We start from the raw sequence: 24,730 nt of genomic DNA, 5'->3' as shown, positions 1-24,730 counted from the left end.
AACACCGCCCTGAGCCGCCCCCAGGGTCACGCGCGAGGGGGCGGGGCCACCCGCCTCCCGGCTGAGCGCTTGCGTACGTGCGCGCGCCCGCCCGCCCGCGCGTGAGGCTGGCCCCGCCCCTCTCCTCCCCTCAGCCTTCCCGCTCGCCCGCTCGCTGCCTCAGCGCCCGGCCCCAGGGGTGAGTGAGTGACCTTCGCGCCGGCTGAGGCGGGATCGCCTCGTCCTGTGGCAGGAGAGGGGGTCGGTAGCCGGCTGTGGGGACGGGCTGGGTGTCCTAACCACCCGCCCCGGGAGCTGGAGGGGGCGCGGGCGTTGGGCCGGGGGCACCTCCCACCGTTGGCTCTGGGGTTTCCGCCATCCGCCGGTGAGGTTTCAGTGGGAGGTGGGGGGGTGTCACCTGCAGCTTGCGGGTCGGCAGGGCACCGTCTGTGGAGCCCTGCGCTTCGTACCAGGCAGTGCTCGGGTTGTGCTGCCCGTCCGCAGGTAACCGCACAGGGAGCGAGAGGAGAGGCCGGTGGGCAGCTGCTCGGTGGAATTCAGTTTCTGGCTTAGGCCCCTTTGTTTACCCACAGGCTCCTCTGTGGGTGAAATTACTGTGGGGCCTGTTTCTGACTGGTCGCCGTGGCTTCTTCATTTTTTTTTTAAATTTTAAATCGTCTGCTATTGGAGGCAAAAGAAAAAAAAAGCCTGACCTGACATTAATTGGAAGAGGGATATTTTTTTTTAAAGTAATAGGGCAGGGAAGTTAAGGAATCAGCCTTCTGAAATGGATATACCTTCCTGGCTCTTTCCGGTTAACTTCTTGGTGGGAGCTGTTTAATATTCATGCCCCATCCCTGGAGGTGTTCAAGGCCAGGTTGGATGGAGCTTTGAGCAACCTGGTCTAGTGAATGGTGTCCCTACCCATGGCAGGGGGGTTGGAACTAGATGGTCTTAAAATCCCTTCCAACCTAAACCATTCTATGTATAGAAGCAGTAGACTGGGCCTTTAATGAAGTCTTCATGTACTTTCCAGTGCTGTTTTTCTTATGTCTGAAGTTGAATACACTGGATGGAAAGGAATAGCTGACCTTTTATGTGTTGGATTTTGGATTAATTTTTGTGTCTGTTTCTATGAAATAAGTGTACAAAACAAAAAAGTATAGTTAGTATGCAGTGTGAGGGTTCTGGAAGCAAAGAAAAACTGTCTTCCCAGAGCAAGAGCCGAGTTAGAATTTACCTCTAGGTTTCCTTGAAGTCTTCTTTGGAAAATAATATTTTAAAATGTGGGTGTTGGGGTTTGGGTTTTTTTTGTAGGTCATTTCTTAATGTGCCTTTGTATCTGTTAGAATTTCTGGTTGCAACTTGCAATTATGTAAAGCTTACCGTTTTAGCAATATACTTATTGAATATTCATAACACAGGTACTATTTCTTGGGGCACACAACTGTACAGCATCTTTATCAGGTCACTGCTTCCAGCTGACCCGTCTTAGAAATGGATTGTGATGTGACGTGTGGTATCAAATGGTGGAAATCCAGTCACATTCTGAAGCTCTGGTGGTTCTTTTCTCAAGTTCAAACTCTCACTGCAAAAATACACTCATTAGTTCTACTATGAGGTTCTAAAACTTCAGTCTCCAACAGTTGGATTTGCCTTTTCTGACAGTAGAAGTATTTATAATTGTCTTTCCATGTAGACGTTGATGGCAGTGACTGAAGCGTGTCCTACCCTTTTGTTACTAAGATAAACAAAATGGGAGGATGACCCCAATTGTATCTCAGTAGTATTTCTGAGAAGTTCTATACAACATACTTCACGTACTTGGAATATTTTTTTGTTTTAGTGTTTCCTGTACTCTTTCCAGTAATAGTTTCATCTTGAATCTGATTAAATGAAAAATCCTGAATTACTTTAGAGTCTTTATTCAATCAATGAAATAGAATACAGGATGAGACAACCCTTTCACCTCAATCAATGTTGCATTTAAATATAATGCACTCATCTAGAAACTTGTTTTGGCATTCCCTTGGTGCAACAGAGAGAGCTCATCAGGCCAGCCTTTGAACTGACAGCAAAATCAACATCTCCATGTTTTCTCTCTATTCGGTGTTTATTTTGGAAATTATTTTTAAAAAGCCCAAACCAACAAACAACTAAACAAAACATGCAAGGCTGCTTTGTTAAGCATCAAATCAATAATTAAAATTTATTTTCACAATTAATGGTAAGCAGTGTACTGATACAGCTGCAAATCTAGTTTTAGTATGTCTTTGGAAGCATAGATTTACTCTTGTGTGTGCTCTCAAGTGTTTTCTCAGCCCAGAATACAGTCTGCTCTGTATTCCTGTCCTTGTCTCCCCCTCCCAGTTCTCTTCTAGCACCAGGAAAATACCAAGCTGTTTCCTTACTCCAAAAAGCAGAGCAGGTACCTTGCAGAGGCTGGCAAACACTTCCTGTCTGACACCCCAACAGCATGTGAGGTCAATGGATATCTCCAGAATGGGCAAGGAAAAAGCTTGTATTGACCAAGCAGATATGGATCAGAATAATAAGATTACAGTCAGCTGTTTGGGACTGGTGAAGTAGGAAGTAAAACTTTCTACAGTGTTAAAATAGAAGGGCCCCACTTTCAGTTCCTGGTGATTTCAGGTATTTCTTTCTGCCCTGTAACGACTGAACTTATAACCATTGTGGTTTTCTAGGATGCTTGTTCTAGTATTCAAGTACCTTAAGTTGTCTATAATTTCTGTTTTGATAGTAACTTACTCTAGGTGTTAAAGCGTTTTTCTTTTTTCTGTATATTGATTCTTAAGTATTGGCTTCTTAGAAGTACAAAGGAATGTATTTATTAATCTGACCACAATTTTAACTTGTTTTATTCAGACAAGTTTATTTTAAAAATGACCATATTAAAGTGTGGCAGAGTAAATGAACTTTGGATTAAAATGAAAAAAAAACCCAAACCACCATGAATTAAATTACACTATTTTGGAGTGTTATGAAATTATTTAGACCATTTACTATGGAGGGATCTGGAAACACTAGAAAATAGTTAAAGGTAACTTACTAACCAAGTCTGTGATTATTAAATCTGTTCTTTTCTTAGGTGTACACAGATCCTGGATATTTTTTAATTGAATAAGCTGTATCCTGCTGACCAAAAAAACAGATTTGCATTCTCTTTTTTTTTTTTTTAATTTCCTTCCTTCCTCATTGGAAGAGCACAGTAGTGGCTCCCTGTTCACTTCAGTAAGTATTGCTTTGAAAATAATAACTTGCCTAAAACCTTGTTGACTTTGGCTATATTTGAGCTAGTGTGTTTTCTGAAAGAAAAATTGTACTGTAAGGATTTTGATGGCATGATTTCTTCCCTGAAGGGAGTGGGAGCATAATTTTCAAAACTATAAGAAATTAGTTGGCAAAAAATGGAAAAAAAGTAGATAAGATACTTGTTTACTTCATTGCAATAAAATGGTATGGCTCTTCATTAATACAGATACCAGAATAATAATCTACTTTCTGTTTCAATCAATGAACTTGCCACTCAAGTTAACATCTTTAAATGCCTTGTTTTTACCTGTTCTTTTTTCTAGATGTCAGTTTGCTGCTAATGGGTGTAAGTAAATTAGATGTCTTGTACAGAAAGCTTCTCCTCACTAAACTTTTCATCAGAGGATGGGGAAAGCCAGAGGATCTGAAAAGGTGACTTGTTAAAAAAATAACAGCATAAACAGTGCTTTATATTAAATGAAAAAAGGCAACACTTGAAGTGCCAACAAGTGTTAGTATCCTGTATTTTAAAAAAAGTGTTAAACTTCATTTTGTTCAGGAAATCATGTGTTTCCATACCAAGGGAGGAGCTGGATTTGAAACGAATCTTAAAAGGATTTGCTAAGTGTTTGTGTTTAAAGAGGTTCTTCTTGAGAGAATGTGTATGTGTCCAACTACATTTTTCCAACTTAAACATATATGTTTATGTACTTCAAGCAGCACCTCAGAAAAGTGTTTTCTAAAACCAAAACTTGTTGCAGAGGAATTGTTATGTTTAACATTCAAGAGGATCTTGCCACTTTTCTGTAGCTTCTTAATAATAATGAGCTTTAAAAGTGTAAGATGTAATCAGAAGTTTCTGTCATAGCCCAAAGTAGTAAACTCCCTTGAAAATAACAAAAAAAGGAAGTACCTCTTAATTTTTAAATATTTGTTGATTTTTATTAGTTATATATTTTATTAGTAGTAGCACTTGATACTTAAGCACTTGCATTTAAGTTTAAAAATTGACTGAATATGTATATTGTGCATCATGTAGTATTTAAATAGGAAATGGTAAATCTGCATTTAATAAGATAATTTATATGTATTTGAAACAATCAATAAAGAAATTAAAAAAAAAAACCCTGAAATTTTAATCACTGTGGATAGCAGTGGAGTTATGTGGGGGGTTGTTTTTGATTTTAAGTCCAAGTGAAACATTGGTTAGCTTTACATCATCTAATCTTGAAATGGCACTTGGATTGCTTTGTATGTATGGCTTCAGTTGATTTTTTTTCTCTCAAGAAGCAGACTTTCCTGCGAAATGAGAATGTTGGATTTTTAATATGTTTAGTTTTTGTTGGAAAAAGCAAAAAAAATGTGGGTTCTGTTTTGATTGCAGCGTTTCTGTGTGCTATTATGTGTGTGCATATCCAAAATGGGACACTGTAATGTTATCAAAACCCTCTTTTAAAAACTTTTAGGCTCTTGGTGAGACATGATGAACTTTCACTTGCCCGTCTCCCACCAACACCATTAATACGTAGGGGAACTTCTGATTAATTCTGCTGCCAGCTATTGCAGTAGTAGGCAAGGTTTTTCTCTTGTGTGGGGGCTGTAAGGATAATCACCCTAATGACAAACAGTGATAAAGCAGCATTGCTGGTAGTAATAATGGGATTAGCTATGGCCCCTCCTTTTTCATAGTAGGGGAAAAAAATCTCTCAGGTGAGATCACAACCTGTGGGGGAAACAGGAGGCAGGCTTGCTGGTCTGCCAAGTGGAAGGAGAGCTTGTTCTGTGTATTGCCCCTGTATAGGAAAAAGGTGAGCTGTTCCCCAGCAGCCTGGCTTCACCTGGGTGAAGAAGGAAGAATACTACCTCCTCCTGACTCCTCACACTGCTAGTGGGAGGAGAAAGTACCACTCCCTACTCTGCATGCCCTATCATGCCAGAAACAGTGTCAGCATCATCTGTATTTTTTTTTTTTAATTATTTTTAAACAAATCACTGTGAAGCTCCATTAGAAGAAATAATTAAATTTGTTATACTTCAAGCATTAACTAAGATTGACTTATATTATAGACTACGTGCACGCCCTTATGTGATGACTTGATATCCTAATATTTTATCTTAAACTCACTACCAAGAGTTGAAATTTCTCAACACATGCAAGATTTAACCTTCAGTATCCTCCTAACTACAGAGGAAATACATAAATGCAGTATTTTTAGAGGATTTCGGGATCTCTTCGTTAGCTTGCCCTCCATACTTGCGTCTCACACCTTTGCCCTTATTTTTTTCTCAAGTGCTTCATGTACCTGCTGTTCTGTATAAGAAAAGCAAAAGGTACATAGTAGAGCTATTTTTGATATGGTGGTAAACTGGACTTTCTTTCCATCCTTTTGGTTTGGTTTTCTCTCATGTTGGGAAGATGATAATTTCTGTTAGATTATTGTTCTGTACTTTTCACCCAGATCTGCTGTTTTGGTTGGTCAGGTACCATCCTTGTGTGTATTTACAACCATAAGAATGAGGAATTAATTTTTAGTATAGAGTGTTTAAAGTTGGGCGGGCCATCTTAAGGGCATCTAGTCCAAATACCTATTCAAAACAAAGCGAACTTCTTAGTTGGTTCAAGTTACCTGGCACCCCATCCGTTTGATTTTCCAAAGTCGCGTGAGGGTGGGGATTATTCATGGTTTCCCTGGGTAATCTTTTCCGGTGCTTAACATTGAAAAAAATCTTTCACTGTGTTCCAGTAGGAGTTTCTTATGTTGCAACAGGCAACTATTGCCTCTTGTCCTCTCCCTGTATACCTCTGAGGAAGGTCTTGCTTCATTTGCTCTGTAAGGCTCTGCAGCCCGTTTAAATCGCAGAAGAACGTAACTAGATTTGCTCCTCGGCTTTCTGTTCCCTGGGCAATGCAAACCCCGTTTGCTTGACCTGTTGTCTGCTCCCTTGCTAAATGCAGAGGGTATGCCATTGATCTTCCTGGCTGCAAAGATGTGCTGCTAACTCGTGTCCAGTTTGCTCTTCACTGGAAACCCTATGCCTTCTCCTGCTACCTAGCTGGGAAATTCTCAGCCTGTATTTTTGCATGGGGCTGGTCTGTCCTAGGTGCAAGATTTTGCAGTTTTATCGTTGAGCTTTAGGATGTTTGTTGGCCTGTTCCTTCAGCTTATCCAGTTTGCTCTGAATGGGTAACCCTACCTTCCAGTTGTCAGCTTCACCCTCCGGTTTGTGTCATTCGTGAACTTCCCCAAGTGATGCGAGTGACTTGTTTCTAGTTAGGTCATTGACAGCTGTGTGATGATAGTGGCATTCCAGGCTGTTTTTCACCAGTTCAGTCTGTGTTGCCATAATGTACCTACAAGGATGTGTGAGTGTAGGAAGTTGCCATGTCTTAATTTGACCCTGAAAAATGACATAAATTTTCAACATATCAGGTGGGAAATGCTATTTAAGAACTGTGTGATTGCAAACAATGTACCTAAGCCCTTTTTGGTTTTTTAACTTAAAAATATTCTTATATACCTACCCTATGGTAGCCCGATTAATCTCTAAATGTAAACCTGGATTTGTAACTTTTATTTTCTTAGTGGCTTGCTTTAGCTCCTGAAATTTTATATATGTATATTTTCTCTTTTTTTTAGATTAAAAGTTGAATCTTCTCTACTTGTTTCCTTTCAACAGAATATTTGAATTCAGAAAGATTATTGGAAACAGGGAAAAATGCCAGACGCTGGTTTCGAAAGATTACCCAGTGTTCATTGACAAGGTACTTAAAAGCAAGAGATGATGCAGTTTAATTAAACTTAAATTTTCCTAAAGGTGAAATCGACTTACCGGACTGCTTTTGTAGGATAAAAGAATTGAATGCTCTTCATTAGAGAACATTAGAGTTTATCTGTGAGAGGAGTGAGGCTGTAGAGGAAAAAGAAATCAATGTGGTGTGAGTTCTCAAATGCTCTTGATTGGAAAAAGGAGGTCCTGTGCTTCTGAGTGAGGTGTGCATAGAAGTAATCGTTCCCCTCAAGATTTTTCAATCTAGAAAGTGTGAATAAGGGGTCAGAAATGAGGAGTAGTTCTAAAGTCAAATAAATGCAGTGGTGGTCAATGATATGGCAAGCTAAATGCTTTAACAGTTTGCTAGTCTGATTTTTTTTAATTATTTTTTATTTTTAAAATTGAGCTGCTGTGGATAGAATCGGGAAGCAATGGCTAAATATGTGAAATGGGATAGTAAGCAGTCATGTTGGCTCCTAGTGGAGAACGGAAGGAAACTGAGAGAATAAAGCAGTGGCTGAACAGATAGTGTTTTGGTTTTTACCCAAGTAATAAAACAGTTGGGGAGGTGGGATGTCAGATCTTGAAGCTCAAAAAATGCTCAAAACTTAATATGTGTTGTGGAAGTTCATTAAAATGGGAAAAATATTATACTTTATTCCTTGATTCTTTTAATAGACCATTTAGTAAAAGCAAAGTTTGAAACAAATGTTTTGACTGTGTTGGTAATGTGTATCCCTATATTTGAAGTAAACCTCAGGTTTGCTTTTTTTTTTTAAGTACATGTTAATCCTGTAACAAATTCTTTTACTTTAAGTGATTGGCTTTCAGAGCAAGTTAAACGCTGATATGAAATATGCTGTTATTATTCCATTCTCTCTGTAGGTTGAGGAGCAATCCGACTGTAAAATCCTTGAGGGGCACTTCATTTCCCCAATGGCTCATTATGTCCCAGGTATCCTGCCAGTCGAGTCTCTTGTAGCAAGGTAAGAGAAGCCAAGTGGTATTTTCTTTCTGAAACTGGTACTGCAGAGAAATAAGAATGGTCTACAAGTAGTTTTATTGTGAAACTAATTTATTGAAATACAAATTATCTGCAAAATATTTCAAACTGGTTTTGTGCTAATGTGTTGAGATAGATCTTGATCTCAAAAGTGAAAATAAGTCCTATTCATGTGGTAGTTTAATCTGTGTGTAAATAAATTTAAACAAAAAGTCCCATAGCAAAGTATGTCCTTTGCTAGGGCACTTTTTGGGCCTGTTTTGAGTGTAGAAATCATATTGCACAAAGCCATGGAATGCCCTGCAGGTCTTTCTTTTTGCTTTTTTTTTTCTAAATGAGCAGGATGCTAGAAATGAACAATTGTTTCTGTATCTATGTTCTCTTACAGTTTGTAGTCAAGTTATGCTAACCATTGCATTGGACAGTATTGTTACAGTTTTGAAATGCTCTACAAATTGCCCTTAAGATGGTTGTACATGGTGTGAATATTTTTTTCTGAAGTGTACCACTGTTGTAGGTAGCAGTGCTCCATCTTGTGGGGAAAATACTAGTGGCTTAGAAGTGATTTTTTTTTTTTTTTTTTTTTTTTTTTCCCCCTTAGTAGTTAGATTGTAAATAACTTGAGTAGCAGCAGGAGACATGAGGTGATTGATGTTGGGTGTATAGAATAGTTTCATGGTTTGGTTGGTTGGGTTTTGATTAATTATTTATTTTTTTTAATTTAAATGTATTGCTCATCTTAATCTTCAATTTCAGCTGTTGTGCCCTCAGGAGAAAAGTAACAATGCTGCCTAGGAGAGGTAGTCATTCTTGCTTAGGCCGTTTTTCATCTGAAGTTCCATTTCTCCACTCCACAAAATTTAAACTCTCATGATGAGGTAGTGGTCTTTTTTAGGAACATGATCTTTCAGCTTGGCTTCTTTTCTTGTTTGGCATTTATCCTGTCCTACTTTGAGATTCCTTTCTTTGCTGGATGTGTTTATGAAAAATAATATTGCTGAATCGCTGGCAGTTTGCCTGCATGGGTTACGAAAATACTTTATTCTGTCTTTATTTGTCATGTAGATTAATTTATCTGGCACAGCCTCTATATAGATGTACTTTTTTGCTAAAATAGGTGTTTGTTTCTCATAGATTTCAGTTCATCATACCCAGAAGATGGAATAGCAAGCACAGACCTGTGTGCATTCATTTAGCAGGCACTGGAGATCATGTGAGTATGTAAAATGTAAAATTGATCATTATCAAGAAATTAAATAATCACATTTTATCTTAATATGTGTTTGTACATCTTATCTTTAGCACTTCTGGAGGAGACGCACATTAATGGCACGCCCAATGATTAAAGAAGCCTGTATGGCTTCCCTATTGCTAGAAAATCCTTATTATATCCTTTTGTGCAAAGCAACGTGCTCATTCTCAGTGTTCTCTACAGAGGTAGAAGACTCATTGCATTGGTATAGTATCTACATTGCGTATCGCTTTCCAGTGGGTTTTTCAGTGGATAGAAACAAAGTATGACCATTGCGCGAAAACAGTTAATATAATACTTTTACACCAAATATTGCTTTTCTAGTTTTTTTGAAAATGTCTTCTGCAGCTTCCTACTGTAGTCATTAGAGTAAAAGTTCTGATATGAATCTGTGTGCTCATCAAAGTAATGATAGGATTTCTTTAGTCATGACGGAGTGAAAACCATGACTTCATTCTGTATTATACTATGTGACTTCTGAATGTATTAATGACAGAAAAGAAAGTTACCTTTCCTGCCTTCCCTTCTCAATGCAACGCTTTGGTACCTCAGGTACTTCTGAGAAACTTATTGCTACCATTTACGATTTTTAAAAAAAAAAAACTTAAGTTCTGTTCTGTCAACAACTCATTCATAACTTCTATAACACTCTTACCCTGTTTTATTAAATAGGGTCTCTGGTTACACTTTTTTTCCTACCCATATGCCTGACAAAAACAAAATCTTATGTTGCAAAGTACATTGCCAAACTACATTTAACTTGATTTAGTTCCAGTTCAGCATTTGAAATTTAAGTTCCAAATTTTAATTAAGCAGTATGGTATTTATGTATATTATTTATTTTATTTTAATTTCCAGTTTTTATATAGAAATTTTTTACTTTCTTTAACTTGAGTCTTCTACATGGCTGCAGAAAACCTAAGGATCAATTGTAAGTATTACTGTTACATTCGTGGATACTGTCTTTTCGAAATACTGCTGCTTTATTTTTTTCCTCAAGAAGCACAAAATAGTGTAAACTTTGATAGCTTATTAAGAAAAAAAAAAATCTCAAGCATGGACTGCTTATAACCTGCTAATGTGAAGTTGTCTACTCTTTGGTAGACTGCTTTGTTATTTCTTGTGATCAGGAAAGTTTGCAGAAGATGAACTTGGGGTATTGAGTGAGATGAGTGTGAATGCAAGCGTCAGTTTGTTGTAATTCACAACTGTGCATGTACAAATGCTGCAATTGTATTTCAGTCAACTGTGAATAAGCTTTGTTCAGAGAGTGTACTTTCCTGTTACAATTGCTAGGAGTGTGCTTTCCCAAGATATTTAAGGGGACCGCAGTCACACGTGTAAATGAATCTGATGTTGCTTGTCTGTTAGTCAGTGAAAACTGCAATTTTCAGTATTTTACAGGACTTGGCTCCCTCAATTGGTTTCTTAAGGGTGAATTTAGAAGCCTAGTTAGGCAGTCCTGTTTTTCTTTTCTTTTCACATTTTCTGAACCCCTGGAGTGCAAACAGAATTCAATAGGACATGTGTCTGAGGCAAAGCTGTGGTTTCACTTTACCAATATTTCCAAATACGAGTTGGTGTTTTAATACTTTTTAATCATAACTTGGTTATTTAACATGAGTAGAAGGTGCATAGAAAGAGACTTTTATTTTTTTTTTTTTTACAGCTGAGTTCTTAAACCTGTCCATTGTATTATTACTTCACTGGGAGCACACTACAGATTCTTGGATATTCTAGATTTTATTTAGATTTCAGCTTAAAAAAAAAGAAAACTTTAATTAAAAAAATAGTTTCTAGGCTTTTTCCAAAGCAGATGTTGAATTTTATTTATTTTGACATAAAAACCACTAAAAAAAAAAGTGAGTTACATTAACTAAGATGATAGTTGTAAAATTATTTTTTGATAGGAAACCTTAATGTTTATATACTTACTACTGCATTTAAAAGCATAAGATAAGAGGAAAGTCACAAGAGAGTGTGTGTGTTGGAATACATCCATTGGTGTGGTTTTTTTTTTCCAGTTATTTAGGATCCGATGTAGAAAAATAAGTTAAATCTTTTGACAAAGGGTATTTCTAACTTGGTTCTTGGCTGTCTAGCTTGACAGCTTAGTATACACAGGATAATTTAGAAGGGGAGTGCTCAGTCTAATACCCCAACCAGTAATACCTCTTTGATACAAGGTTACAAACCAGCAGCAGAGGTTTCAGTTAATGTGCTAGTAACAGTGTTTAATAAGTACAGCAGCTGGAGAGGGCTGAGGAATCTCTCCTAACAAAGCTGTAGGAAAGAATTACGCTAGTCTATAAATACTGCTCTGCAGCAGCTCTGTTCATGGCTCTGTGGCTCGCACGGTAAGCTTTGTCCTTGTGCTCCAGAGCGACTCAAATGTGATTGTACGCTGGCACAACAGGCCAGTAGTCTTTTGTAACCTGACTGTGCGGTACTGAAAATACACAGTCCCCCTCCCCAAGTTAAAGATGTATTAATTGCTCTGTAAAATACGTTGGTTTTTTTCCCTTTTTGAAAGTCCATCAGGTGGTTCAGCCGAATAGCTTTCTACTTTTTTTTTTCTTCTTCTGTATTTTAATGCTTTGTAGTATACTACATGAATTTCTCAGTACCGTGACAAACTTCCCACTTTACAATTTCAGTCTTACAAGTGACACTGATGAGTGCTTCCAAAGCTGACATACTGATTACTCTTCAAATGTTGTGTGCAATTTTTCAATGATGTAAAACAGGTAAATAAGAAAAAAAAAAAAAGAAAAAAGAATTGTTTCTTCAAATGAGATAGAGTATGCCTAGGACTGTATCACTTCAGTTCTATTTCTAAAAGATCCTTTATAACTTTACAGGACAGAAGGTTACTATGAATGAGATTGTAATGTTGGTAATATCTAGAAGACCAGGCTGTCAGTGATATTATGCTAGAAGCTTAGCAGGTGTCTATCCCTAGTACTCATTTAGATGAAAAAGTGCAAGTGCCAGAGAATCTGGACTAGCTTTTTCTCCTGTTGAATCAACAGGGGTTGAGCTCCAAAATTCTCTGGGAATGTGATCAGGCTTTGTATAAAAGTATGTTTAGAATGATGAGAACTGTCAAAATCTAATCTTAGAAAATAAATCCTATATTTTCCTTTTCTGGGGAGAAAAGACGGTCATGTTTAAAAAATGTCTCGGACCTGTTTGTGATGGGAGGAGCTCTTGTTCTAGAATCGGCAGCTCTTTTGCACTGGCTAGAGAGAGAAGGATATGGACCTCTAGGGATGACTGGAATATCCATGGGAGGACATGTAAGCTTTTATATTTCCTGTTCAGTAATTATTGTTTTAACTTCTCATTTGATTGTTTAGCATACAGAAACAATTTGTTTTATAGTGTGCCTCTCAGAAGTACTTTAAAATAAACATTTAGAGTCATGAGAAACAATTTGTTGGCAATTCTCGTGTTCTGTGGTGCTGAATTAGTATAATCCTCAATAAATACTGATAAATCGTAGAGCCCTTTGTCAGCCAGCTCCTGACAGGCTTAATACGAATATAATCGTTTCACATAATTATGTTCTTTTCCACAAGGGAAAGGGGGGAGGTAAATACTTTATGAAAGAAGGTCTGTACTGATCAATTGCTGGTTCTTCCTCTTTTCCTCCGTTCTTCTTGCTAAAGCTTTTCTGTTTGAATGCATTGTGTGAAATGTCTCCTCTTTGTAGGCATGTTGTAATTGAGGTGACTTTTGGCGTCAGTTCTGTTCTCAACTTTTTTTTTTTCCCCAATCATTGGTATTGATTAGAGAAGATTTCTGCAATGAAATGGATAATATTTTGTGTGTGACACTCTGCATATTTAAGCTAAACCAGCAGTGTATTAATAAGATGCTTGAAAGACTAACACAAAGTTAAAATATTACTATTGTGTCTCTGCAGTTAATCATTGATCCATGAGGTATAGGTAGAAGCTTATTAAAACACCGTACCTCTGTTTTGCTGATTCTTGTTTGTTTGTTGTTGGGGATAAATAAATAATGTTGGTAATGGTATTGTATACTGGTAAGGAAAATAGTTTTCCTCCAAAGCACAATTTAATAACTCTTAATGTCAGAAATGTACAAAGCACCATTGATTTACTTAAATATCACTCCGTTGAAACAACAATTTTTGTGTTAAACATGTCTTCCCTGTCTTATTTGTAAATTGGATTGGAATTCTCAAACTGGTGTATGCACCACTAACCCTGCAGGACGCTTCAAATGCTGTGCAAATGCTATGGTAATAACTGTGTACTGTATCCTGTACCAATGGTGATGTACAGCATGGGTGTAGAAAGAGGCAGGATCTGAGAGACTGAGTTTGGAAACAGCTTGGAAATCTTTTTTCTTAGTCCAGGAAATACATTTTTGGCTAATCCTGACTTACAGGACTTCTGGTACAATTTAAAACCAGGGAAATAAATAATCTTTTATGTTGATCATCTTTAGCATGTGTTTTACAACAGAAGGTAGGTAGCATTAATTCAGTTCTGCTGATGGTGAGAGGTGGAATTAAAAAGAGAGAAGTCAGATTTTCTGGCTATCAGAATCTAGGTATGTGGTGTTCTTTTAACCTTTTATTAATAAAAAACAATTAGAATTATAGTTCAGTTGTATACATCCATTTATTAGAAGATCTGGCACAGACACAACATTTTGTGTCCGGGGGTTTAGACTGTTTTTCAGTTTAGAGCAATCAAATAAAACTTGGCAAGAACATACCATACAGGGGAACTTCTCTACATTAAGCTTCTTTGCTGGTTTTTTGGGGGGGGGGATAAACAGAGTATTCACAAAAATGCATTCTGAGAACTGATGTAAAAGTAGTAATTTAAAGGACAGAAAAAGAGTCTACCTAACATGCTGGATTACTTCTCTTCCACATTTTGTTTCCAGTATACAAACTTTAAAAGTATAGAGTTTTAAATAGTCCTTCCATAGACTGCCTTCATTTTGCCTTGAAATAAGCTTGCAAGAACTTGATAAAAAGGGGGTTTAGATGTTTTTCATGGTTTTAAACAACTAAAAGGTCAAAATAAATATTCCATTGGGAATTCTTATAATAAAAATCCATTCCACCTTGAAATTAGTCCTATCCATGGCAATGTTTATTGCTAGGGAAGTCAGTGAAGAATAGGCTGTGTTTTAAAATAGGTGAAAATATATACAACTGCCACAATCCTTAACTACTTTGACACTGTGTATTTGTTCAATGCCTTGTAAACAAATAAATGGAAGGTGAGATATATCTTTCTCCCATATTGTGAATTCAGTGTTAAAATATGTAATAAGTGCCTTTGATTCTAGATGGCTTCACTGGCAGTGACAAACTGGCCTAAACCGTTGCCACTGATTCCATGTCTTTCCTGGTCAACAGCTTCTGCAGTCTTTACTACGGTAATTAACATATATTTTTGTTAATAATCTAGAATGTAATCAGCTATGTAAGTTAAAAGATTTGGGTTGGGCATGTTCACCTTTTCAATTAGGGCATTTCATCACCCTTCAGCCTCTCTTAGTGACTAGCAGCAAAACCCACCCTTCCTGCTCAGGATATAGAGTGCATGATAAGGAAGGTAGCTTTGAGCTACTTCAGGGGGTCATGTGCCAAATTAAAGACTGGGGCTGGTTTTTGGGATAATGATTAGAGTCCTGATCTGAATGTGGGAAGGTGAGGAAGCAAGCCGTGAAAACAAGACTTCTTCTGCTCAAACCCTGGTTGAAATAGTTGGGTGATAATACTGCTACTACCATGAGGGGTATCTGTTTTCACTCCAGCTGCTGGGGTAGGTGAATGAATAGACTGGCTTTGATACCCAATGTTGGTTTAGCCCAGTCTAGATGTGGGTAGACCCTAAGTGGAACTGATTTTTGCATTCTTTTTTTTTTCTGGTTGTTTGTTGGTTTGTTTGTTTTTTAAAGGGAGGTCAGTTTCCATGTCCTATGTTATAATATATGCTTATGCTTTGATTCCAGTAATTCTAAGGGTTATCTGGAAACTTGGGCAGAAGTCCACTGGAAAAATCCAAGTCACAGAGAGGAACAGATCAATTTTCTCTGTATATCATTATTTTAGAATGATCTCTGAGTTTTACTTGTGTACTGGACGCTTATGTTTATAATCTCAGGGTGTGTTGAGCAAGGCAGTGAACTGGAGAGAGCTAGAGAAACAGTATTTTACACAAACTGTTTATGAAGAAGAAATCATTCAAATGCTTGAATACTGTGGTGTAAGTATAATTTATTTTCCCTATTTGTTAATGTTTACATGTGCAAATCTAACAAATAATATAAATTCTTTTTACTTCCAGTAGAAGCAGCCAATTGTTAGCTAAAACATGCTTGTCTTTTGTTTCCTTATGCTTTTGATAAATTTAATCTTTGAAGGAAAACCTTCTGAAAAACAGAAGCTAGTATTTTTGTTGTATAATGTGTGCTAAGTATATTCCTTGCTACAAGCTTTTTCCATGATCCCACTTAGTGTAGTCTGCAACAAAATGATTTCAATAAAACCACTGAAAGTATAGATAATATTTCCCACTAACTGGCTTTATAGTCTGGAAAGCTGATAGCCTGGTGTGTGAATATAAAAGCATGATTTATTGCCCTTTGAAGCAATTGCTTCCAATTATACAATGCTGTAGAATATGTTAATATGTAGCAACATTAAATTACTTTTCTAGTTTGTTTAGAGTTCTAGGTATCTCTGTTTCTGTGTGCGATGGTAGCCTTTCCTCAGTTTTAGACTTTTATTGCACAGGCAGTTAACCATGAGGTAGACCTTTTGTAATTTGCTGCTTGCTCCTGATGAAATGCAATTTATTGTCTGCATGGTTTTTTTGCCTTTGACTTTTTTTGAAAGATTCTTGCTGATGGGAATTTCATTGCCTCACCCCTCTTTTAGATTGGAGTGATAACATTTTGAGAATTGCTTATATGTTGCAACACTGTCTTCTAGCTGGTTCTCATAAAGAACTTTTTTTCCTGAGATTCTTTGCTTTGTGATAGTCCTTTTTCAAGTAATTTATGACAGGAGAAGAGAGGTTAGGGTGGAGATAGTTACTTAGGCACTTGCCATTTTTAAGTAAAATACTCTCCAGGCACACTGATGCAGCAGACAAAGTTTTCAAGGCTAAGTTCTGGGTCCTGTGCTTGGGTCACAACAAGCTCGTGCAACGCTACAGGCTTGGGGAAGAGTGGCTGGAAATCTGCCTGGCTGGAAAGGACCTGGGGATATTGGTCCACAGCCACCTGAATATGAGCCAGCAGCATTCCCAGGTAGCCAAGAAGGCCAATAGAATCCTGGCCTCTATCAGAAATAGTGTGACCAGCAGGACTAGGGAAGTGATTGTGCCCCTGTGCTTGGCACTACCAGATATTGTGGTGCTGAAGCATGTCCAAAGAAGGGCAGTGAAGCTGCTGAAGGCTCTAGAGCAAAAGTCTTATGAGATGCAGCTGAGAGAACTGGAATTGTTCATCCTGGAGAAAAGGAGGCTGAGGGGAGACCTTATCGCTCTCTGCAGCTACCTGAAAGGAGGTTGTAGTGAGATGCAAGGTCAGTCTCTTTTCCCAAGTAACAAACAATAGGACAAAAGGAAATGGCTTCAAGTTGTGCCAGAGAAGGTTTAGATTGGATATTAGGAAAAAGTTTGTCACGGAAAGGGTTGTCAAGCACTGGAACAGGCTGCCCAGGGAAGTGGTTGAGTCGCCATCCCTGGAGGTATTTAAAAGACATGGCCCTTAAGGATGTGGCTTAGTGTTGGACTTGGCAGTACTAAGTTAACAGCTGGACTCAATGATCTTCAAGGTCCTTTCCAATCTAAGTGAATATATGATTTTAAAATAAAGAAGAAATGTTTCAAGACGTTCAGCTTGTGTCTTCCTAGTATTTAGAGACAGTAGATTTTTCAATTCTAAACCTAACATTAGACCTGGTCACATGTTTACTGCTATTGCTTATCTTCATGTCTATGAAAAATTGCTGTAAGTGCTAATTTTTTAATACTTTGTCAAAAAGACATTACTGCTCTTCTGAGACTGGAAAAAAAAATCTGAGAAATGCATAGTTTTTATGAGTTATTTGCTCAGAAATTTAAGCTTAAATGACTGCAATTATAAATTCAAAGTTTAATACAGAATTAAAAACCAGACAAATGTTTGTATCATTAGCTACTATATATAAGTACTTCCTGCATTTTTAAGCTAACAGAAATGTAGAACTGAATTATCAAGAGACTATGATGATTAGAATTTAATTAATTGAGTGACATGCAGTCTGAAAATGACAAGTCATGTGAGCAGTGCTGTTTGTATCTTCTTCTTTTCTTTATTGTTTTTAGTATTGTGTTGATCTTAAGATTAACCAACTGGTTTAAAGGAAAACCCCTTATTAAATTACCTGTTGTCTCTGTTTAGACGGATTCTTTCAAGATGGGACAAGACTTTGTTAAAAACTTCCCAGACAGTGTGGACAGTCTGGAGGATGTGGACATGACATCCAGAATGTTCAACTTTGATTCCTCAAACAAGACTGTCTCTAAAGAAGCTGTTCACAGCTTTACCACGAGTAAAAGTACTCTAAGTGCCTCATCAGAAAGACTCTTAATACAAGATTCTCCTAAAATGCAGTGCATAAATCAAACATTTTCAACTAGTAGCAATAGCAATAAGAACTTAACCAGCCAACAAGGGCACAGGGTAAATAAAAGAAGAAAGAGTGACACTTTACAGAGAGAATCCTTAAGGTTCATGAAAGGAGTAATGGATGAATGTACCCATGTAGCTAACTTCTCAGGTATGTATTTATTTGTTTTAATGTGCAGTTTGGAAAACTGAACAAAACATGATGGAAGGAAAGGTACTTTCTTCATTCTGTAATGTGTAAACCTCCTAGCACCTTAGCTGAAATATGAAAAGATCTTGAGTGTTATTCATGAGCATCCATTTACCACTCCATTTCCTAATTGTTTTTCTGTTTCTTCTTAACGGCCAACCAATTGATAAAGTGAATTAAAAATTTGCCTTTCAGTATCTTTGCTTATTTTTTCTCTGCCTTGCTGTGGCTATTTTCAGATATGACTTTGTGCAAAATTGTATATTTAAAAGAACAAAACATCTCTGTGAGTAATATCCAGATCTAATTAATCTGGCAATAAGGTGATTCAAGTAAATCTCGTAAAGCAGAAATCTGGTAGCGAGGTCAGATGGGATGTAGCCAATATAGCTGAGAACCAAGCTTGGGTTGTACTTTTAGACAAGTCTGACCAGTAAAAATGCACAGAAGTCCTTCTGGGATGCTGCAGTCTGGTGAATATAGTGTTTCCCAGGACAAGCATAGCATACAGAGGGAGCTGTAGCCCAGCGAGCCTTAAGTCTGATGAACCTGGCTTTCTTGGCCTCTGGGACAAATCGTTTTCAAGGCCCTGCTTGCAGGCCAATGCAAACAGGGGTGTCTTCTGGAGCTCATTGAAAGGGGTTTCCTCACCCTCTGCCCTGGTGAGTGCACATCTGGAGTTCTCTGGAATGAATGGAAGACTTAGTCTGTCCTCTGTTCGTGATCTATGTGTGAAAGGAGAGGGTCTAAATTATTTGTGACACCCTGTTTTCAAGGTCTTTGGCTGATCACTATTTACTATGTCAAATATATTCTTTGTGAAGAGGTAACTGTCCTGTGTGCAACATCATTTTGGTGTTATTTTTCTCAACGTCATGTTATTCCTGTTAGTAATCTGATTGGTGTAATTCTGGTTATGAGTAATAAATATATATAACGATATGTTGGAACTAAAACATGTAGGACATAGAAAAGAAAGTGGACATATATCGCACTTTGTCTGACCTTCCATGTGAAAAGTTTTCTTTTTTCCTCTCCTTAAGGAAAAAAAAAAAAATCATACAAATCTTATACTCTACTGAATTTCAGATGTCTCCTAGTTCTTTTTGCTGGAAAAAAAAAGAACTTGGAGGACTGACTTGGATGCTATAGAGTTCTGTTGATAAGAGGAAAGACAATTTTCCTATCATTCCTCAAAGACTTGTGAAGTTTTCTGCTTTAAGGGAAGGGAAGGCGGTTGATTAGTTCATTTTTCTACTGATGGCCTCACTACTGTAATGTCAAAAACCAGATAAATTCTGCTGGAGACTTTAGAAAATGCAATTTTATTAAAGCTTAGAATAACTTTAATTTTTTTAGAAATAGAAATTTTGCAACAGAAATTTTAGCTGATTTGTTTTTATTTTTTATGTTAGATTAATTCAATTTTGATTTGTTTTTCTTAGTTCCAGTTGACCCAAGTTTAATCATAGTTGTACAAGCTAAGGAAGATGCATATATTCCTCGAACTGGGGTGCGCAGTCTTCAAGAAATCTGGCCTGGATGTGAAATTAGATATCTGGAGGGAGGCCATGTCAGTGCCTACCTCTTCAAACAAGGACTCTTTAGGTAAGATAAACAGGAAAGTCTAAAAATAGCTGAGAGCTAAAAAGCGTAATTTTGAGACAAATAATTTTTCTTCTAGAAGCAAGTCCCTAATTACTCTGAAGCAACAAATACCAAATACTGCTTTGAATAACTAGTTATCAGATCTGAAATAATAAGAGAATGTCAAAATTTCCATTTTGTGAGCAAAGATGAAGGGCAATACAGCTCGGATTGTTCAGTAAGCCAATGGCAAGAGAATGATCCGTCTCACTCTTCTTTTCCTATAAAAGCTTTTAGTTTGCTCACTGGACACTAGAAAATATTTTTAATCAGTGACCCCTTATGTTGTATTGTGCAGCTGTTGTCTTTTTGCAAATGTTATCTTCTGAGAATTAAAAAAACCTATGCAACTGCAGATCAGAGTTAAAATATAAGCTTGACTACAAATGAGTAGGACTTGCTTAAACTCTTGCCTTTGTAATACTAGGCCTTGATTTTTCTGAAGACAGTTATGTAAATGAGCTTTATAAATGCAGTTCCTTTATATAAATTGTGTCTTTGACCCATTTCCTGACATCTTTGAGTAGAAAATTCCTGTCAACATTTGCACTTGTAGTAAAATTGGTAAGCAATCCCAGTTATTCCTGAAACATAAATATATTAATGGATTGAAGTGAGAGATCCCAAAAATGTGTGAGGAAGAAAAGACTACCTAATATCACATTTTTATTGAATGCTGTTATGAAATTCTGATGATAGTAAATATATGGAAATACAACACTTATATCTGCCCTTTCCTAAATCACACATATTATCTTCTTTTTTTCCTTGTTTTAGACAAGCGATTTATGATGCATTCGACCGCTTTCTTCAGAAATACGCAGTTTAAAAGTCTTCATAATGTATTCAAACTGATGTCATTTGTACTTCCGCTTACTGGAACTCATATTTGGAAAACAAGCCTCTTGCAACATTGAGTAGATGGTCACTGACTTTGACTGTTGTAGGTAACAATTATCAAAAATGGTAAAGTACCAGCATTACCTTCATTTCAACCAAATGCCATTCTGACACACTTGCTTCAGCTTTACCTGTGGAAAAAAAAAAAGGCAGCATTTGTTAGTGCATGAATGGTTCATGTACTTCATGTTTAATCACGTTGTGTATTCCTTTAATTCTGAATAAATTCTGAATTGTGTATCAGTTGAAAACAGACCAATCTAAGTATTGAAAGAATGTAAAATTTGCTGTAGGGCTAAGATGCTGTCTTGTGTTCAGTGTATTTCTAGTTTGTTCCGGGTACATTGGTTTCCTCTCGCTTCCTTGTCCCCTTGCTACTGTGTTGTACTATGGCTTTTCCAGCACTCGACCTCTTGTGTTTGTCACTGATTTTCTCTATTATGTATAGAAAATGAGCTATAATAGAAGGGGCAGCATCAAATCTTGCAAAAAGCCTTTCAAAATTCAATTAAGAGAAAGAGAGACACTTTCATTCAGTAAGTCCATGAGATTTCTTTCTGCCACTGAATTAAGCGGTGCCATTCCAGAAGAATCATGTAGCAATTCATTGATCAGTTTCACTAAACTGGAATAAGTGAAAATGGAGTGTCTAGTAATAAATTGTTTACATATATTCGGTTGGATAACAAAAACTTTTTCTTCTAGACTTTATTTTTTTGAATGCTAGAGGAAATAAAAATGTAATTATTTTTCTTTAGAAGCAGTGGCACAAAGTCTGATTTTAAGCAGTTAAATCAACAGCAGATTATATGGTGCTATAAAGACCTGTTGGAAATATTTCGACAGAGGTCCTTTTTAAAGTGCATTCAGTGCTGATATGCAAAATACAGTTTCACTGTGTAATATTAAAAATGTATTTGAGACTAAGGAGTATCAAAACATTTAGGTTAGCTCCTTATTTCCAACACCATTTTTTTTTTAAATTGAATGGAAAAAAAAAATTAGGATTATGAACACGTTTAAGAAAATCACAAGTACGTTGTTTCCTCTTTGGGGATCAATCACGCCAACAAATTACAGTAGAATAAAAAGTTATCACGCATCAGCTGTATGTGGGATCTGTCCACACCTTATTTTGTGTTAATCTCATATAACATTCTTTTAAAACTAATTGGCAGAGAAGCTGAAAACTGCAATACTTTAATATTAAATTTTAGTATAGTAATGACCAGAGATACTCAGAAACAAACTAGGAAAAATCCATCCATTTCTTGGGATATGTGACTTCTACACCTTTCAAATTATTCATTGATCTCCATGGTTAGCATGATGGTTTTTAATAGGCAGAGTATGAAGCAAACAAAGCTCATTTTATACGTGTATATTCTCTTGAGTTTTAGTCTGGCAGACAGGACTACTAGCTGGGAAGAAATTGTGGTTCACTTGAAAATCAGATAAGTTCAGGTAAAACCTAAGTGCAACAACTTGTAATAATCCAAATTATTTAACAGAGACATTTTCTGAAAAATGCAGAAGTTGTTATATTCTGTTGGACATTTAATTGCTTGTTTCAAGTGGTTTTTCATTGTTTCTTTAGACGATGTTGTTTTTATAGATGTTCTTATCAAGTGTGAAGCACATTTAACTATAGTAAAACACTGAATGTTGGAAAGTTTGAAATCAAATATAAGCTTATAAATTTAAAGTTGAATACTTAAAGGTATTTACATTGAAGGTACTTATGAGGTTTACATTTTACAAACTCATTCATAAACTAAGAGTGTTTTACAAGACCACTCTCTGCTGTTCAGCAACTTTTTTAGATCTCACTTTTTAAATGTATTTGTGTGCTTTCTGTCTTGTTTCTGTTGCAGCTCTGGGACAGGGAGATGACTGGTGGCAAGGGAAAGGGCTTGAATAAATGGAAAGAGAAAAGGCAGATTTTGTAAGGTGGGGAGTAAGCACAAAAAGAAATCAACTTCTCTATGCTACAAAGTATTAACACGCCAAAGTAAATATTTTCAAAGCGCACAATACTAGGAATTACACAACTGATGGGAACTTGACATCCTGAGGTTAGTGTTCTGCTGGTATTACTAACAAGGTTTAACTTGCCAAAAGGGCATACTATTCACAGAAGCAGATTTATGCTAATGTAACTCCTGTTTGTGAGAGTGTCTTTTGGGATAAGTAGTGAAAGACTGGTCTCTAATGAGAATGAGAAATCACACTTTGCTATGTAACTAGAGTAATGTTGCCAAATATGACAGCCCAGTAAGAAGCATTTAACAAATTTCTCAGGTTAGAATAACAAAAAGGAAAAATGAGCTATGTGGTCTGTTTCTGCCAGTTATCAGACACAGAGAGCTATCAGCTGGTCTGTGAAGGGGAGGAATCTTGCTGTGTAAATGTTTTTAACCTTTGGAAAACTGACTTTTTAAACCAGATTTTAAGGCTAAAGAAAGTGTTATTAATAATCCATTTTGATGTTAAATGAGAATGTGGTTTTAATCCCGCACTTGCATGACAAAAATATTGGAATACGGTTCCTGCACTAAATCCAAATAGCAGGGAAGCCATTCTGTATGACTCAATTTTACTGTAAAACTGACCTTGATCATTTTTTTGGTTTTAATGTTTTTCAATAAAAATAATTTTAAAAATCCCAGCAGTTAGGTGTGAGGTTTTTTTCTTTCTTGTTAACAGGAATTCAAAATGTATCTCACTGTCATCCTGTAGTCCTTTCTATTCCTACTAGTATCGTAGCACAAGAAGAGTAGTTAATCTACAGTACAAGATAAAAGCTTCACATGAAAGCAGTATCACTGTTGGTTATGTTTATATACATACAGTACATAGTAAAGAAAATAAGCTCCTATCATCTAATTAAGATACTATTGTGATTCTGGTTTTATGTTCTTGTTTTCAGTGGCTTCATTGTGCTAGAATTTCCCTGGACATATTTAAAATCCCTTATACTCTTAAAAGGGTCCAAAATTTGTGTATTTTTTTCCTGCTTTTTGCTGTATATCCAAGCAAAGGTGTGTTGTACTGTAGTAAATTCAGAGTGTATTGCAGGACTGTCCAGCTGTAATTGGAAAAAAAAATCACCCCCTTGCTGTTGATGGATGGGAAGGTGGTGGTAGAGTTTTGGAGCGTTGCCTCTGGGAGAAGAGGAGGCTATTTCATCATCTGCAGCAGTCTGTCATACAGCTGGGGGTGTCACACGTTAGCTGAAAGGCTGCTTTCAACAGATGGCTCTAAATGTTACCGGCAGGTGCATCTTTGAATCTTGATGGTGTTCATATGGAGAAAAAAAAAAAGTCCTGGAAAATTGTTGTGTCTTACTGTGTGGAATTGGAGCAGTCATTCTGACTGGAGCCTGCCCGTTGTCCCCAGCAACCAAGAGGCAATCGATTTTGGTTTGATGCTCAGTCACGATGTCTGAAGAGCGAAGGCCGTGGTAACATCTCTGCATACCAGTGCTATGACTGAACACAGGGAGGGCAAACGGAGCAGGTAGTGCCTTTTGTCTACATTTGAAAGAAAGGGCTCAGGACACCAGGAGGTCAGGTCTGGTGTGTTATTCCTGAGTAACCCAGGTAGTTCTTTTTTAGTGTTTTTTTTCCACATTTATCTCCTGGCCACCTAAGTGTCGATCACCACCTAGAACAGAACGCATCTAATCATTGTCAAATGGAGCTTTTTGTAATTGTTTTTTTTTCCAAGTGTAAAAAAAACAAACCCCTCAAAAGTGACTGCTCTATAAATATTTTTTTTTTTAGTGAGGATAGATCACTTGTGTTGTATTGATCTGGGGAGTCTGCTATGAAGGAATGGAGTCTTGCTGCTTTTTCTTGAAGGAGTTAAGTTTTTCTACTTTTTCTTGCTGGAATGTCATATGCATCTATATAGATACTCTTTAAATAATGGATTAGAAAGTGAAAATTCTTGAATCCTCCTGGTTTTGCTTGGTAGCTGCTAACATTTTGAGGCAGTTCTTTTTTAGTTTATTTATTTATCTTAATTCTTTCTGTCTTGT

General features: G+C 37.0%; 1 protein-coding gene across 5 annotated transcripts; it reads left to right on the top strand.

The window, feature by feature from the left end:
* Positions 1–113: 113 nt before the first annotated feature.
* ABHD18 (abhydrolase domain containing 18) lies at positions 114–23,356 on the top strand. 5 transcript variants are annotated; one of them, XM_014949838.1, is made up of 14 exons: positions 114–178; positions 3,089–3,231; positions 3,576–3,684; positions 6,931–7,015; positions 7,909–8,009; positions 9,161–9,239; positions 9,329–9,413; positions 10,182–10,209; positions 12,439–12,577; positions 14,616–14,705; positions 15,437–15,538; positions 17,724–18,102; positions 19,587–19,749; positions 20,566–23,356. In XM_014949838.1, the coding sequence occupies exons 3-14, from the start codon at positions 3,593–3,595 to the stop codon at positions 20,615–20,617; spliced, it is 1,395 nt and encodes a 464-aa protein (XP_014805324.1). In that variant the 5' UTR covers positions 114–178; positions 3,089–3,231; positions 3,576–3,592; the 3' UTR covers positions 20,618–23,356. The 5 variants fall into 5 exon arrangements, with proteins under 5 accessions (XP_014805324.1, XP_014805325.1, XP_014805326.1 ...); XM_014949839.1 differs by lacking the exon at positions 114–178 and adding an exon at positions 221–240; XM_014949840.1 differs by lacking the exon at positions 114–178 and adding an exon at positions 355–483.
* Positions 23,357–24,730: the final 1,374 nt, after the last annotated feature.

The sequence above is a fragment of the Calidris pugnax genome, unplaced genomic scaffold (genome assembly GCF_001431845.1).
Source record: "Calidris pugnax isolate Ruff unplaced genomic scaffold, ASM143184v1 scaffold42, whole genome shotgun sequence".
NCBI classification, from domain to species: Eukaryota; Metazoa; Chordata; class Aves; order Charadriiformes; family Scolopacidae; genus Calidris; species Calidris pugnax.
This window is presented reverse-complemented; position numbering and strand designations above follow the sequence as displayed.